This window comes from Poeciliopsis prolifica, unplaced genomic scaffold (assembly GCF_027474105.1).
Source record: "Poeciliopsis prolifica strain line A6 unplaced genomic scaffold, Auburn_PproV2 SCAFFOLD013, whole genome shotgun sequence".
NCBI lineage: Eukaryota > Metazoa > Chordata > Actinopteri > Cyprinodontiformes > Poeciliidae > Poeciliopsis > Poeciliopsis prolifica.
Window position 1 is genome coordinate 12,351,332 of NW_026562388.1, and position 14,553 is coordinate 12,365,884.

At 40.3% G+C, this 14,553-nt stretch overlaps 1 protein-coding gene across 3 annotated transcripts in view; it reads left to right on the forward strand.

Moving 5' to 3' along the window:
- The window catches only part of kif26ab (kinesin family member 26Ab), a 79,453-nt gene that overhangs the window by 31,962 nt on the left and 32,938 nt on the right, over positions 1 to 14,553 (forward strand). For 2 of the 3 annotated variants that reach the window (XM_055038386.1, XM_055038387.1), the window contains exons 3-4: positions 250 to 720; positions 8,751 to 8,962. In XM_055038386.1, the coding sequence (XP_054894361.1) occupies positions 250 to 720; positions 8,751 to 8,962 (683 nt within the window). Of the gene's footprint in view, positions 1 to 249; positions 721 to 8,750; positions 8,963 to 14,404; positions 14,438 to 14,553 lie in introns of those variants that run through there. The other variant, XM_055038389.1, reaches the window with a different exon arrangement.

A 14,553-nucleotide genomic window follows, 5' to 3' on the forward strand; every position in this document is an offset into this window, starting at 1 on the left:
CAGATTTTTGATCTCCAGGTTTTGTAAACCATTAACATGCCAACACCAATTTTAGCTAAATTCTATTTCTCGTTAAAAGTTATAATACAGAAAAACATACAGGATGCAACAGCAAAATAATTATTTTAATAGTCATACCTCCTGATGTTCTGCATCTCTGAAATGCGACGGACACTATTAAATGAAATATACGAGCAGATGCAGACCTTCTCTATCTCCTGACTATTTGTATAATTTCTTTCCCTGCAGGACCCAGGATATGCAACCTTCCTCTTCGATCAGCTCCAAACACCTGGGAGTCATGAACCTGACTGTTGCCAGGTGTGCTCCACAACTCTTCACCAGCTGAGAAAGGAGGCCTTGCAGGCACTCCACTCTCCTGTTCTCGCCTTCGGCTCAGACATGGCAGCGTTGCCCACCACGTCCACTCTGCAACAGCCTTCCAGAATCACTGGTTCGTCCGCAAGTGTCCATGCCAAGCAGTTAGTGAAAGGCCAGCCTACGAACCGCTCTGTCCTGCCTTTGGGGGAGCGGCATAAAGTTCCAGGCTGGGCCCAGAGCCCTTCTGCCTCTTCGGGGTCCAAGACCAGTGTGCAGGTGACGGTGGCAGGAGGGCAGCTTACTGGATCTCTGAGCACCGTCACCATCCAGGCACAGCAGTACCTTGATGGGATGTGGAGCATCTCTAGAGTCAATAACTTTCTGGCTCAGCCTAAGCAGGTATGTCTGTATAACTGTATAATATGAAAATCTATTTGCACAATTTATCTACAGATCCTGTTGTCTGATGAAAACATCTCTGTACTGTTCAATAACACCCTTTTTTTTATTTGCAAACATTTTTGCACCTCTTAAAATTCTAGTTTTCAAGCCATCTTCAGATCAGTGTTACTTTACTGATGGCAAAAGCATAATGAATTTGAAGTGGGAAAAGCTGATTTAATACTTTGAATAGTGTTTATTTATTTTGTTGTTTTGAACATTTGGACCCAAACAACATTTATCAATTTATGTAATAATATTGTGAAGTGGAAGGCACATGACAAGTGGTTTCAACCGTTTTCTGTAATTATTTACTTTTCCCTACAAAGAAACAACATCCTCAGCATGATGCAGCCAACACCGTGATTCTTTGTTTGGATGTACCAGTAGTGTTTTGCAGTTTGATGCACTAAATGTATTTACTGGCATTAGAATTACACTACATTTTAAAATGTTCATTTGTGGCAAAAAAGTCATAACCATGTATCATTATGCTCCCACTTCAGTATCCATTACGTTGCAATCCAAGAAAGTACACTGAATTTTGTGTTTGTCATCTGACAAAACCCCCCTCCAAAACATTCAATAAGTGTAGTTTTGAACATTAAACTACTTTTCCAAGGTAATTTAACATAAACATCTAATATTTGAACAATAGCACATGCAAGAAAAACTAAGTGATGTACGTATTCTGTAATGTGAGCCAAAAAAAGCCACCATTACTATCTTCACTTACAAATTATAAACATCACCCTGCAGCTCTCATCACATCAATCATCACAAATGTTCAATTTCCTTTGGAGGAGATGAAGCCTTGAAGAGAGCTGTTGACTCAAACCTCTGAAGGAGTGCTGACCTCTTATTGCCTGGTGTTCTGACTGATCTAAGGTCAGAGATCATTCCAGCAGTGTTCTGCTGACCTCATCCTCAAGGGTATATTTAAATAACCTGAACCATAACTCTTTATGTGTCCTTTGGTTTATTAGATGTGTGGCTGGTGTGGATTTTTTATTTTTTTGACTTGCTGTCATGATTAAAGACTGAATCTTTTAAATGATTTAAACTGTTTCATTAGAGGAGGTGATCTCCAGCATCTCAGAGCTTATCTCTGCCTTCTGATAAGAAGGCGCTTTGCTTTACTGCAGAGTTACTTCCTGCAAAGACGGTGACATCTGTTGTCAGACCTAACTGAGAAACAAATGTGACATTCTGCAGCTGCCAGGCTCTACTCAGATTAAACAACATATGTTAATAATAGCTCACACTGTAGCACCTAAGAAATTAGCAAACAGTCACTTGCAAATGTGAGCGTTTGTCACAATACAACCACAAACAGTGAATGTTATCTGAATTTTTGTGCTAGATGGACCAGCACAAAGTAGAGCACAATGAAGCAGAAGAAAAAGCGCTTTTCTTTCTTCCTTTCTTTTTTAAATTTTTTTTTACAGAAGCATTGCATGATTTTGTTTTCAAACCTTTTTACTCTCACACCCTTAAAAAAATCACAACACAAGCAAATGCCTTCGGAGGTCAGCTAGTTATTGCAGCCTGGCTGTGTTTAATTTAATCTTAGTATAAATATAGCTGTTCTGTGAAGGCCTCGGAGGTTTCATAGAGAACATTATTTGACAAACCGCATCATAAAGATCAAGAAAGAGCAGACAGGTCAGGGATACAGTTGTAGAGAGAATTTACTAGCAGAGTTGAGTTACAAAAAAGTCCAAGGAAGGATGAAAATTTTAACCAGTACTGTTTATTTCTTTATACAAAAAAAAAAGAAGAAGAATGGCAACATGCAGGGCAAAGGGAGCATTAATCAGAGAAACAGCTCAGAGGCCCATGAGAGAGATCAACAACTCAGGCAGGAGAATTTGTTACCAGAGCAAACATTAGTTGTGCAGCCAAGAACACTGACCTTTGTTGGAAAGTGACAAGAAAAAAAAAACATTATTCAAGGAAACTCACGGGAAGTCCTGTAGCAGTTCGCCAAAAGGAGCATTTTTAAAGAAGCAGCTAGAACTAACTCTGACACAACATACCCACTGTGAAGCATGGTGGAAGCAGAATCATGCTTTGGTGATACTTTTCTTCAGCATAAAGAAAGAATCTGGTCAGAGCTGATGGGAATTTAAACAGAACTAAATACAGGACTTTATGGGAAGAAAATCTTTAACAGGCTGCAAAAATCTGGAGTCTGGAGTGGAAGTTTATATACAACCAGCATCGTCTTGCTTTTCTTATTTTTCCTTCAGGAATCACCACAGAGAATTATCTGTCTCTCCTTAGTCTCATCCTCTGCATCCTCAACTCTCACTCTGACTAACTTAACGTTCTCTTATATATCAGCAGAACATCAATCCTAAATGAACAACTTGCTCTATACTGGGAAGATTTGGATTAAAGCATAGAATGGCCTAGTCAAATTTCTAGAATTAAATCCTTTTTTTTTTTTTAATTTATGACTTGGAAAGAAAAAGATATTCAGATATCCTTTTCATTCAATCTGAGTGAGCTGGATGTATTTATACACCTCAAACACCTTGCAGCTCTAAACACAGGTGAAATATGTAGAGGGTTCAAAAACGTGTTGGTTCAAGGTCCAGATATTTACTTGTAAAAAAAATAAATAAATAAAAAAAATGAATCAGAAAGCCATGTTTAATTTTCTTTCCACCTCCATTCTGTTACATAAGATACTAAATAAATAAAATGAAGTTTGTGATTGTACAGTAACAAAAAAAACACAAAGAATTTCAGTGGGTGTGAATACTTTTGTGAGGCACTATAACTTGTAAATCTCCCCGGCTCTGTTTTTTTAGTGTAAATAAATGAAGTCTCTGGGTATTCATTTCTTCCTCATGCTTGAAAAGCTTTTCCCACCAGTAATGTCAACAAGTGCCTGTAGAGATGGTTTATGGGAGACCATCAAAAGCTTTTAGCTGCTCGTATGCAGCTTGGTTTAAACCAAATGCCCTGGCAAAGACAGCAGAGACTGACTCGTGTTCTCCATCTTTGTGCCTAAAAGCAATTAGCGGCTCTCGAAGCCTGGGTGAGTTGTTCAAAGCCCGCAGCCGAGGCTGAGGCCGTCCTCGCTGTGGGAGAAATGTCCCCTCAGGACATCAAGCTAACGCAGCGGTTTCTTTCATTAAAACCAGATCCTTCAGAATGACAAAAGCCCACATACTCTCTTGAGAACTGGAAGTTACACAGTGCTGAAAGGCACAAGATTCCCACTTGTGTTCCTAGTAGAGAGAGTTTGCTGCTCTGTTCTGGCAGGAGGGGCAAACATATACTGTGTGTGTTTTATGCAGATCTGTCAAACGCGGTTTCTGGAGTTCATTACACAGCACCCAGAATCTCTCATATGGGTTTTGTTTAGCATGTTTGTTGCATATATTAGAATGAAACAGAAGGGAATCTTTAATAATGGGCGGTTTAGTCATCAGACTTAAAGAATTTCCTGTCTTAAAACTCAACTGCAGTTTTTCTGTCTGGAGTTTGGATCTTCTCTCTCAGGCTGCACAAAATTCTCTTGGTGATCTAAAGTGGATTTGCCCTCTAGGAGTTCATGTTCTTAGTCATCTGTCTTTTTGTGTTGATCCTCTGCAGAGTGACAGCTTGTCCTGAATGGACTGCACATCTCACCTTTCATTGTCTAAGATAAGCTTCAGCTCTCACAACCCTGAGAAGGACAGAGGATGTATGCAGCCTACATGGAAGGACACAAAGTTCACTCCCCTAACTACTAGTTTTAGTTAAAGTTTGTTCAGTTTTTTACCGAACTCATCAGAAAATTAAGTTATTTTAGTAATTCAATTTAAAAAGTTAAGTCATTCCTTGCATTCACTGAGTTTAGGCACCACAACTGCCTGGAAAAGCTGACATCTGTGAATACTTAAGACACACTCTGAAAATGATTGTAACAGCCTATTTCAATAGTTTTAAATATACCTCAGTATACGCACTGTGGAAGCCCTCCTAGGATTAACACAGAAGCTATCGTACACATTCTTCTTTATCTCCGCAATTTGGTTTTCAATCAATCAGGACCAAGAAAAAAGAAGGGCATTCCTGAATTGGCTGCTTTTTCAAATGACACTTAACACTTCGTCCAGGTATTTCAGTTTGCTAAGCATTTTTTAGATATAATCTGTGAAAAAAATCCACAGATAAAAACATTTTCCCCAAAGGATTTAGAGTTATGTTCCATAGATGAGTCAGTGAATGGGTGGGATCCATTGTATTTAAATTAACTACAAACAGTAATATATCATAGAACATTTTTGTGTCAGATACCTCATAAACACATTATAAAAGGCTACATGTATACTGTTTATTAATTGTTATAGCCTACACAATCACAGGGACAACTTGTGACAGACTATCACTGACCCTTTTAGTAAGGAGAGTAAGTCAGAAAATGTCCTTTCAATGAAGTTGGCTGTTGTGAAAATGCCGTAACCAAATAATAATGAAAAGCTGAGTTTAGGAAAAAAAAGGATATTGTCAAAAGGGAGATGAAATACTGGACCCAATAGTACTGGCAAGTTGAAAGGAAACAATAAATCAACTCGTGTTTTCCTGAAACATCTTTACTCGCACAGATTGATTCATGAATTAGTGCAATAATTAGGCATGAAGCCTGAATTCAGTGGTGAGCAAGTATACTGTACAGTACATGAACATACTTTTCAGCAGGCTGGCATTTTATTATTGTTCTTTTTTATTGATCTCATTTAAAATTCACATGTTATGTTACACTGAATGTAAGCTATAACCATCAAAACTAACAGACATAAATGTTTGAAATATATGATTGTTTGTAAGGGATATAAATCATAGTTTTCACTGCTGGTAAAAGTGAAATAAATAAAATTTTCATGCTATTTCAATTTTCTGATCTGTACATGTAAAACTAGGTGTGATTTTTTTCATATATTCTCGGGGCTCTCTTTGAAAGTCAGAACAATTTGACATTTCAAAAAGTTATCTTGCTCTAGCTTCGGTATGACACGAGCTTTTAGCGGTTCCTGTAATTTGACTGAATCACAATATGAGCCGAGCTGTTCAGACTGAATCAAATCAACATTTTTCATCCTTTGCTTTAAAATTTCCAAAACCACATGCAGACTAATCTACATGCTCTCAACTTTTGAGGGTTTCCGCTCTTCACCACAGTGGTTGGCTGCCTCCACATCTAGCTCCACTGCCACCAATTTTCTAGCCAGCAGACGATCTTGGCTGTTGCTGCCTTGCTGCAGCTGTGCTCGAATGGCAAAGAGCCACAGATGGCAGTGGTGACAAGAGAAGGAAGGAAAAAGGTTGAAAATTCCAGTTTTCTTTCTTTACTGCTTGGGATGGGGTTGAATATTTGTATTGGTATTTTCCGTCAAGATGGCCTGAATAGTGTGATTTCCTCTCCCAGAAGGAAACCCGTATCATTTAGCAGTCAATTCTCAACTCAGCTGGACTTTGTTGGTTATGGAGGCCAACTGAGAACAACAGCCAGATCAACACAAGGCCTATTTCACCTCAGCTGTAATTGTCTGTTGACTGCAGGGGTCAAAGGTTGCAGTGGACTCCCTGTGGACTGAAGGGAAGATGGTCTGTTGATTGAATGCTGACCTGCAATGCTCACTTCTGGAGATCAGAGCACCCACTCAACCGACCCTTATCTATTTTTTTCCCTTCTTCACTTTTCCTATTATATTTAAAATTTCATTGCTTTTTTCCCTCCTTTCTCTGTTTTATCAGTTTTATCCCAGTGAAAGAACCAAGGATAAAGGGTTGGGGTGAGTGAGTGGGAGGCCAGCTCATTAGTGACTTTTGGTGCAGAAAAGCCGAGTGCACATGGCTCCACTGACACAGCCTAATTACCTGATCGGGGGATAGATTCGTCTCCTCAGCCATAATCAGGGCCAGGCCCGGTCCAAGGCTGCAGGGAGCGGCTTGGGTGTGCAGCTTAAGTCTCCTGCATTTATTCCAAAGGGACATTTCTGCTAGGCACTGGGCCCAAGCTCAAACGTGTCTCTCTGTGTGTTGAGTCTGCATTTTACCCATTTTGAGCCTGCACCACAGCTCCACCTGTGCCCGGCTGTCTGTGTGTCCTCCTCAAATTTGCTGCCACTTGATTTAAAAACAGAGCCTCCAATGACTCAATCAGCAGCAGATGTGATGAGCTGCACACCAGCTTCCTGTACGGCTGTGTGTGAAGTGCTCTAGTCTTTCATGCCAGAGTGTAATGGGTCCACTTTGCTGGTATGCGCTGAATTCCTAACTTGTCACCAACTCCAGCTTTGGTGTGAGGGCTTTCTGCTTCAGCAGTAGTTCAGGGCTCTGCAACATATTTAGTGTTTCTGCATATTCCCAAAGTTATTTATTTATAACTTCACACATTGCACCTTTTTTCCAACTTATCCTCCATCATCATGTCTCAAGGTGGCAAAACTAGATTTTTTTTATGATTAAATAAGGGTGCTATTCTGAACCTTAACACGCTCAAAATACCACTGTTTGACAACTGCTCAAGGATAACACAACACTACAAGCAGCAAGAGTCAAGTTTCTCTTTTAGACATTAGAATGTAAGTCTGACATAAGCAGTTATGGCATTTAACTAGTGCAGCTGTCAGTCAGTAATGATAAATAACTTTATAATAAGTGTTTTGGAGGACGTTATTTTTGTTGCCAAGGAAGAATCCAGTCCAAATTGCGATGTGGAGTACGTCATTAGTTAATTCAAAGGTTGTTGCTGAGCACCTGGTGTTCAAGTGACAAAGTTACAAGTATTTCAAGGAACAACTAAAAATCATTGCTGAATAAAATAAATAAAATAAAATATGAGCTCTGGTGGGAATTAACTTCTTGTATGTATGTTGGAGTACAACTGGTTCATGCTTCCGATATGGAGCAAAAAGCTGACTGCTAAACTAAAAATAGGTCTATTTACTGCTTGACTGTTGAAAAGCCATGTTTTTCCTTTTCAATATATGAATATGCTACAACTGATCTTTTCAAAACTCTGACCTGTCACTAACAATCTTGTTTTAATCAGGAGTCAGGGCTATTTATCCCAATATCTCACCAACATACTGACACTAAGTACATGGGTATGTCCTAGTTTGCTTACTGCTACTAAAGTATGGAAGAAGGATGAAATTAAAATGGAGTATGAATCAGTGAAAGGTGGAATTGACCCAATTACATACAGAAAAACAAGTTTGCATTTTTTTTCTGCTGGCTGCAGTTAACGTCTTGTCATATTATTTCCAGCCCAAATTGACTAAATGTTAAATTTCAACTTGTTTGATTGCCCTGAAATTATATCGTGTGCTGTGAATGTTTCTTGCCTCAGGAATTTTTAGTCAGATATGTAGTTGCTGCATACACGGCTGTGTTTCATAGCATTGAGTGAGATATAATTTCAGCAAGAACTAACACTGCTCAAGGGCTGAATCAAGTGTGGCACACCTCAGTCTAACCTTGCTCTGTGGCCTGTTTCCTCAAAAGGGTGCGACTTGTACAGTATGCACAGCTCGCACACCTCCTAGTTGTTTAAGCTATCCACAAACCACAGGTAATTTCTTTACCCTCTTTAAAACTCGCTCTCAGACATTTTGACTCAACCCGCTTGGGTGCCAAATTAGCCATGGAGGTATAGATATAATTGGGGGTGCAGAGTGAGCTAAATCACTAGTGATTTAATTGCTAATTAAATGCGAGTTATTGCTTAATTACAGTATGTTACATCCAGAGCAACCTTGTGAGCGGTGCCAGAATCAATGAATGGTGCAGCGTCCCTGTTGTTCTGTGGGGAGCCCTCTGCTGCGGATACTGCTGACTGCCACTAACCCGTACAGTTTGCAGCAGCTGCCCATCCATCTGTGGCAAAGGAGGGCAAAGGGGGGAGCAAATGGAGTGGAATGGAGGTGAACAGGACCAGCAAGAGCTTGGTTTGTGGTCTTATCTCTGTATCCATGTGTCAACAGGCCCATAGTTTGATGGGGGATGCAGAAAGTGATGTCACAGCCTTGGAGGCGCCCGTCGCCACCATGACAAACACCACCAGCAGCTGCAGCCGTACCACCACCTCGCTGACGCCCTGCAGACTGAAAGGCCCCAACCACCCAGGAATCCCAGTACCCATAACCAGTGCATCCGCCTCTCCTTCCTCATCAGCAGCAACTTCCTTCTTCATCAGGTGAGACCTCGACAAAACTGCTGTGAACCTTGGACCGATTTGAATGTGTTGTTTTGCTGTACATCAACTTTGTTGGTGCAAAATGTGTTTGCAGACACATTCAGGCTTCAGTTTGTGCCCCAAATGGGAAACTGAGGAGATTTGCACAGACTTGCCTTTTTCTGCCCACTGAAGATGACGGTTCAGGTTGCTAGCCTTAGTGTAGGGCACCTATTCAGTAGAAATGTTGTTCCTACCATGCTTCACTTGTTTTGTTCTGTGGGATGTGCATCACACAGCTAAATGAACCTTTAGTGACAGGCACCAGTGAATTCAAATAGATAACAGAGTTACATAAGTTTATAGAAAAAAGGGAGAGTGTCACGAAGGTAGCTTAGGTTAAAGCTTAATATTGTTCTGAGGTATTTTATTATGTTTAGTCTTTTTTTTTTTTTGTTTGTTTACACAGAGAACAGAACCAGCAGTTCAGGAAATTAGTTCAGCTTAAGTGTTTGTCTTTTGGAGCTCGGAAACTGTTTCTGTCCTGTTTGGTTCTAAGAAATGGAAAAAGAATACAGAGCACTTTCATTAATAGTTTTCTAATGGTTCAAATTCATCCTATCATTTATTGTGATAAATTTCTGGTCATGATAAGAATTTTGATCCATCAATTTTATTATGAATTCCAATTAATGATGTTTAAAAATGAATTTTTTAAATTCTTTTTTGTCTGACTGGATTGGTAATTTTATTATTTTCTTTGTTAAATGATAGCATAAATAAATATTGATAAATTTGAAAATATGATTAAATGCAGTCATTTTGTGCAGTTTAGTGAAACAAATCACTACGAAGCATATTACAAATGGGCAGCATCTGCGTTTGTGCAGCTGTGACTGCTGTGCCGTTCAGTCACAGTTACCTAAAATAGAAATAATAGTTTCACAATACCACAAAGTATTATGATAAAACTTTTTGTCCACATTGCATTCCACTAGTTTTGGTAGTCCACTCAGTGGATACGTCGCCTGCCTCTTCTCTCTAAAGAGAGCTATAGTGTAATGAATATTGATGAGAGAAGAAAGCTGGCTTGAGAGCGATGTGTAGAGGTATTGAAACGCTGCTCCACAGGAGGCGTAAGGAAGCAGCGAGGGGACCTGTGGTGTGTGACAGGAAGCCCACAGGGGATCAGTTTGGACCAAACCGTTTCTCTGAGGTGTCCAAATAGGCTTTATCTTCCCAGTTTTCACTGCGCCAGAATATATCAGTGCAACCATAAGGGTTTGTCCTTCACTGCAGGGACAACCCAAATCCATAACTCAACATGGATCCTCCTACTTGCAAAGGATATAATCAGGAACTGCAGAGTTCATTTCTGATTTTGATTTATTAAATTTTATGTTTTCTTTGGACGTGAGCTCACAGCATGCCATCTAATCCGAAAGCATGTTTTTTTCCCTCATAACTGGTGCTGATCGGACAGAGGCGTCCGCCTTTCATCTCGTCCCAAAGAAAATCTGTTGCCAATAGCTCTGTGTTTGACTTGGCCCACAAAAATACAATCACCAGGGTCAGACTTAAACAACATCACAATCTGCAGATAAAGAAAAGGTAGAAGAGATGTTTTTCGCTTGATTTGAAGCACACTCGCTTCCTGATCCTCTGCAGCTGTTCTCTTTATGTAATTGCTGATTGAAACGTCAGGCCCAAAAAGTGAAAAACAAACGCATCAATCAACAGTGTTTTTCTTCTTCTGTACTCCATTTGAAGGAGTAAAATTGAATAAAATAATTGTCCATCATATTTTCGGTCTGATTGAAAATTTATATGTGATTAGTTTTTGTCTTTTATTCTCTGAAGATTCAATTAGTGGCGTGCATGTACAAATGCTGAAAGCCCAGCATATAGGAGCAGAATAAGCAAAGAGCAGTTTGTGCCTCAGCGGAGTACAGATTCCTATTTAGACTCTCGTCTGACATTTAGCACCACCGTCTCTTCTCAAAAATGTAATTTCAATTAGATCTCAATTAGTCTGAGTTTACCTGATTCAGTTTAGCTTCTACTGAGAGACAGAAATATGAGCCTTATCAACATAAGGTTCAACATTTCAAAGAGTTTTACCTAATTGAAATTGCACCTAATTTGTTTCATTTAAGATTTCCTCTGAGTAGAAAAACATTTTAAGAAACAAAATGTGCAAAAACAGCAAGAGATCAGATTCATGTTGGGAAACGTGATTGTTTACCTCCAATTAATCATTTCTGCTTCTGGGTGACTTAATTAGACAAATTACTTAATTATTTTAAAATTGATTCTTTAATCAATTGTGATGTTTTCCAGACTTATTAATTTGATGTTTGGATAAAGTAAATATGGTGCCTTTCCACATTTTCCACATTTCATTACATTACAACCACAACCTTGTGTGTATTTTATTGATATTTTATGTGACAAATAAATACTAAGAGAGAAAATGTGAAGTAGAAGAAAATTGATGGTTTACGAAGTATTTTAACAAAGTTTTTTGAAAGTGTGGCATGAATTTGCATTCAGTCCCTGTACGGAAATGTCTTACTACATGTACAGTTCTTTTGGAGTAAAGGTGTCTCCACAGCATGATACTGCCACCACTTAGTACAAATGTCACAATACTCAAATTCTGATGCCAAAATAATATCAGACAGAATAATATCCAACAAGTCTATTTTTCTGATAAAGATCCGAAAAATATAAATAATTTCAGCTTGATATTTTTTCATTTCATTAATTAGGCCAAATTAGTTGGCTTTTCTGCTATTTATCAATTTTGAAAATGTAAGTTCTGAGCTTTTGTTTAGCAAGACAAAAGCTTGCTGAACAAGCTTTTGTCTTGCTAATTTTGTCTTGCTAATATCTGTTATTGAAATATGTAGCTCTGATATTTTTGCAATTCTCCACTGAAGTGCTGATCATAGCAAAAGGTCTAAGCTAACAAGCTATGCCTGACCTGTCTGCTGCGTTCCTCGGCCTTCATGCTTCATACATTAAGGGAATATTTTATATTTTTCTCTAACAATTGGCACTCCTCTCCTTTGTCTTCCTTTTATTCATAAGCACAGAAAATATACTCTGAAGCGAGGATTACCTCTGGGTCAATAATGGCTAGTTGGCAATTATTCTAACTATAAAGTCATTGAAGATGGGATGAGTCCACGGTGAGGCTCTGACTGGGTGGAGCGTGTGTCCGCATCTCATTGTGTGTGTTACAGAAGTGGGGAGGGGGTAATGAATTTAGAGCCAGTGTTCGGCTGAGTTGCACGTTAACCACCGATTGCCTTGTGACGGAGCATATGATTAGTGTATTGACACAATGTTGTCTAATGAAAACAGGGGGAGCTCTCAGCAGGGGTGAGATGGTGAAGCTAACTGCTGCTTTGCAGGTTCCTCCACCTCCATCTCTGTCCCATCAGCACCTGCTGATTGTGATGCTGTGTTTGCTACAAGCTGGGCTCCTGGGATTTTTGGGTGCATGGCGCCTCGGGGGGTCCACTGCTCAATTTGCAGCCCAGTTAGATCAGGAGACTCAGATCTACACAGCAGGATTAGACCGTTTTGATGGTTTATTGATACTCCCTTGTTTATGGGTTTTTGGAGGACATGGTGAGTCCGTTTATCACTTTGTTTCCTTGCCATGATCCAACCCTGGAGATGGTTGATTTATTTACTCTGATGACATAAAGAGGTAAAGAATAAAATGACTCAGAGGGCCACTGAGATTAAGGTGGCACACTAAAGGCAGGTGGGCTGCTGCAGATGCAAGGCGAACAGCTGTTTGCAGGAATGCGACCCTGGGGGGAGCGTCAGGAGGAAGTGGTTTTATGGTCACCCATCGCTGTTTTGCAGCTGCTGCCCAGGTGAGTGTTTGTGTAGTAATGATTGTGATTGTGCAGGAATCCTCCTGTAATTGTGGCAGCAGGTCCATTTAGCCTTGCACACACAAGACACTGCCTTTGTGTCAGCAACGCACTCTGCCCTTCATCCCCCAGGCTGCTTGGAGTAACCATAGAAACATGTGATTAGCTCGTGGGAGTAAAATGTGACTAATTTTTCTTTCAAAAGTGGAGTGGGGAATTAGGAAGTTGCAATAGCCCACTCACGTCCAGTGAACTGTAATTTTGTCGGGGGGTGGAGGGATGCGCATCTCATCAATGAGTCCCACACATTGGAAAGTGGAGGCACTGCAGGGTCACAAGTGCCTGAAAAACACATGTTGGATTACTTACCAAAGTCTATTGTCTATTCATGTGAGCTTAGGAGTTGGAAATGAAGTCAACGGAGTTCATCCTGTTTGTTTTTAAAGGGGGCAATGATGCAAACACAATGTGCATCAAACCATCTATCCAGCCATTGTTTTTCCGCTTATCTGAGGTTGGATCGTGGCAGTAAAGGCACCCCGGTGACACTCTCCAAGACAATGTCGGGGCAGAAGGAATAAGTAGGACCCAACCTGCAGGGAACAGAATGCCCACCTTATAATGGCAGTCTGACCTCAGAGAAAGGTCAGACTACGACAAACAGAGGAGATGTCAGCGTCCTTATGCCAGCATAGTAGCAAAAAGCTTCTCATTCGTGGCGTTTTGGAGAAATTGTAGTTGGCAATTTTATAAGAGCAATAGATTCAACACTTTTGAATAATAAATAAAATTTTTGATGAACTGAGTGATTCTGTGAGATCTCTTGTGCAGCCAGCTGTGCATTCTCCAAAGAGGCCAGTTCCTGCAAATGAGCACATCGCTGCTGTTTACAAACAGGCGTAATGTGAAATAGCAGTTTTGTAAAATACACCAATTTTGTTATGGCTGAAAAATCACTTCATCCTAACGCAAAAGCTTTTTGTCAAAAACCACAGGTTTTTTGTTCTGGCGTGTTTCCATTTACCATGTTTATATTTGTAATTTCAATTTGTGCAATTTTATGGTCAATGGAAACACAGCTAGAGACTGATCTTTGCCAGATTGTGCATGGTGGTTGAGCTGTGGCTCCTACGGTAACAGGAAATACCCTCCACTTAGACCGACCACCTTGCAGGCAGACAGACACGCTGAGGTCAGACATAATGTAAGCCTGGGAACAGACAAACATCTGGAGCTTCAGGAAATGTAGTGGTTTTATTCTCGAACAACAGGGGGGATCCGTGCAGTGACTCTAGGGACAGACAAAGCAGGGCATGACTGTGTTTGGATTGTTGCGCTGTGATTGACAGCAGGGATTTTAGGCGGTGACAAACAGACAGAATAGATTACAGGGAGCACAGGGGTCTGCTGAGCGCAGTTGGTCTGGCCCACATAGCCGGGGGATACAGACTCAGAGCAGGCCAGTCGCTGCCTGGGATGAATGTGCTTATAAATGCTGTCATTCAGAAGTCGAGCTTAGACTGATGCTCCTCTCTGAAAGCGTCAGGAGAGGGAGGTCTGCGTCTGTAGAGAAGAATATTGGATTCACTGCCATGGGAGTCAAGTAAGTTATGTTGTACACAGTGAAGACTGAGCTCACCTGGATGTGTTAGAGCCTTCCTGTGTGTGTTTGTTGGCTTGAATGTGCCCTGTGAGCTGTTTTTCTCTCTGTCCTCTCTC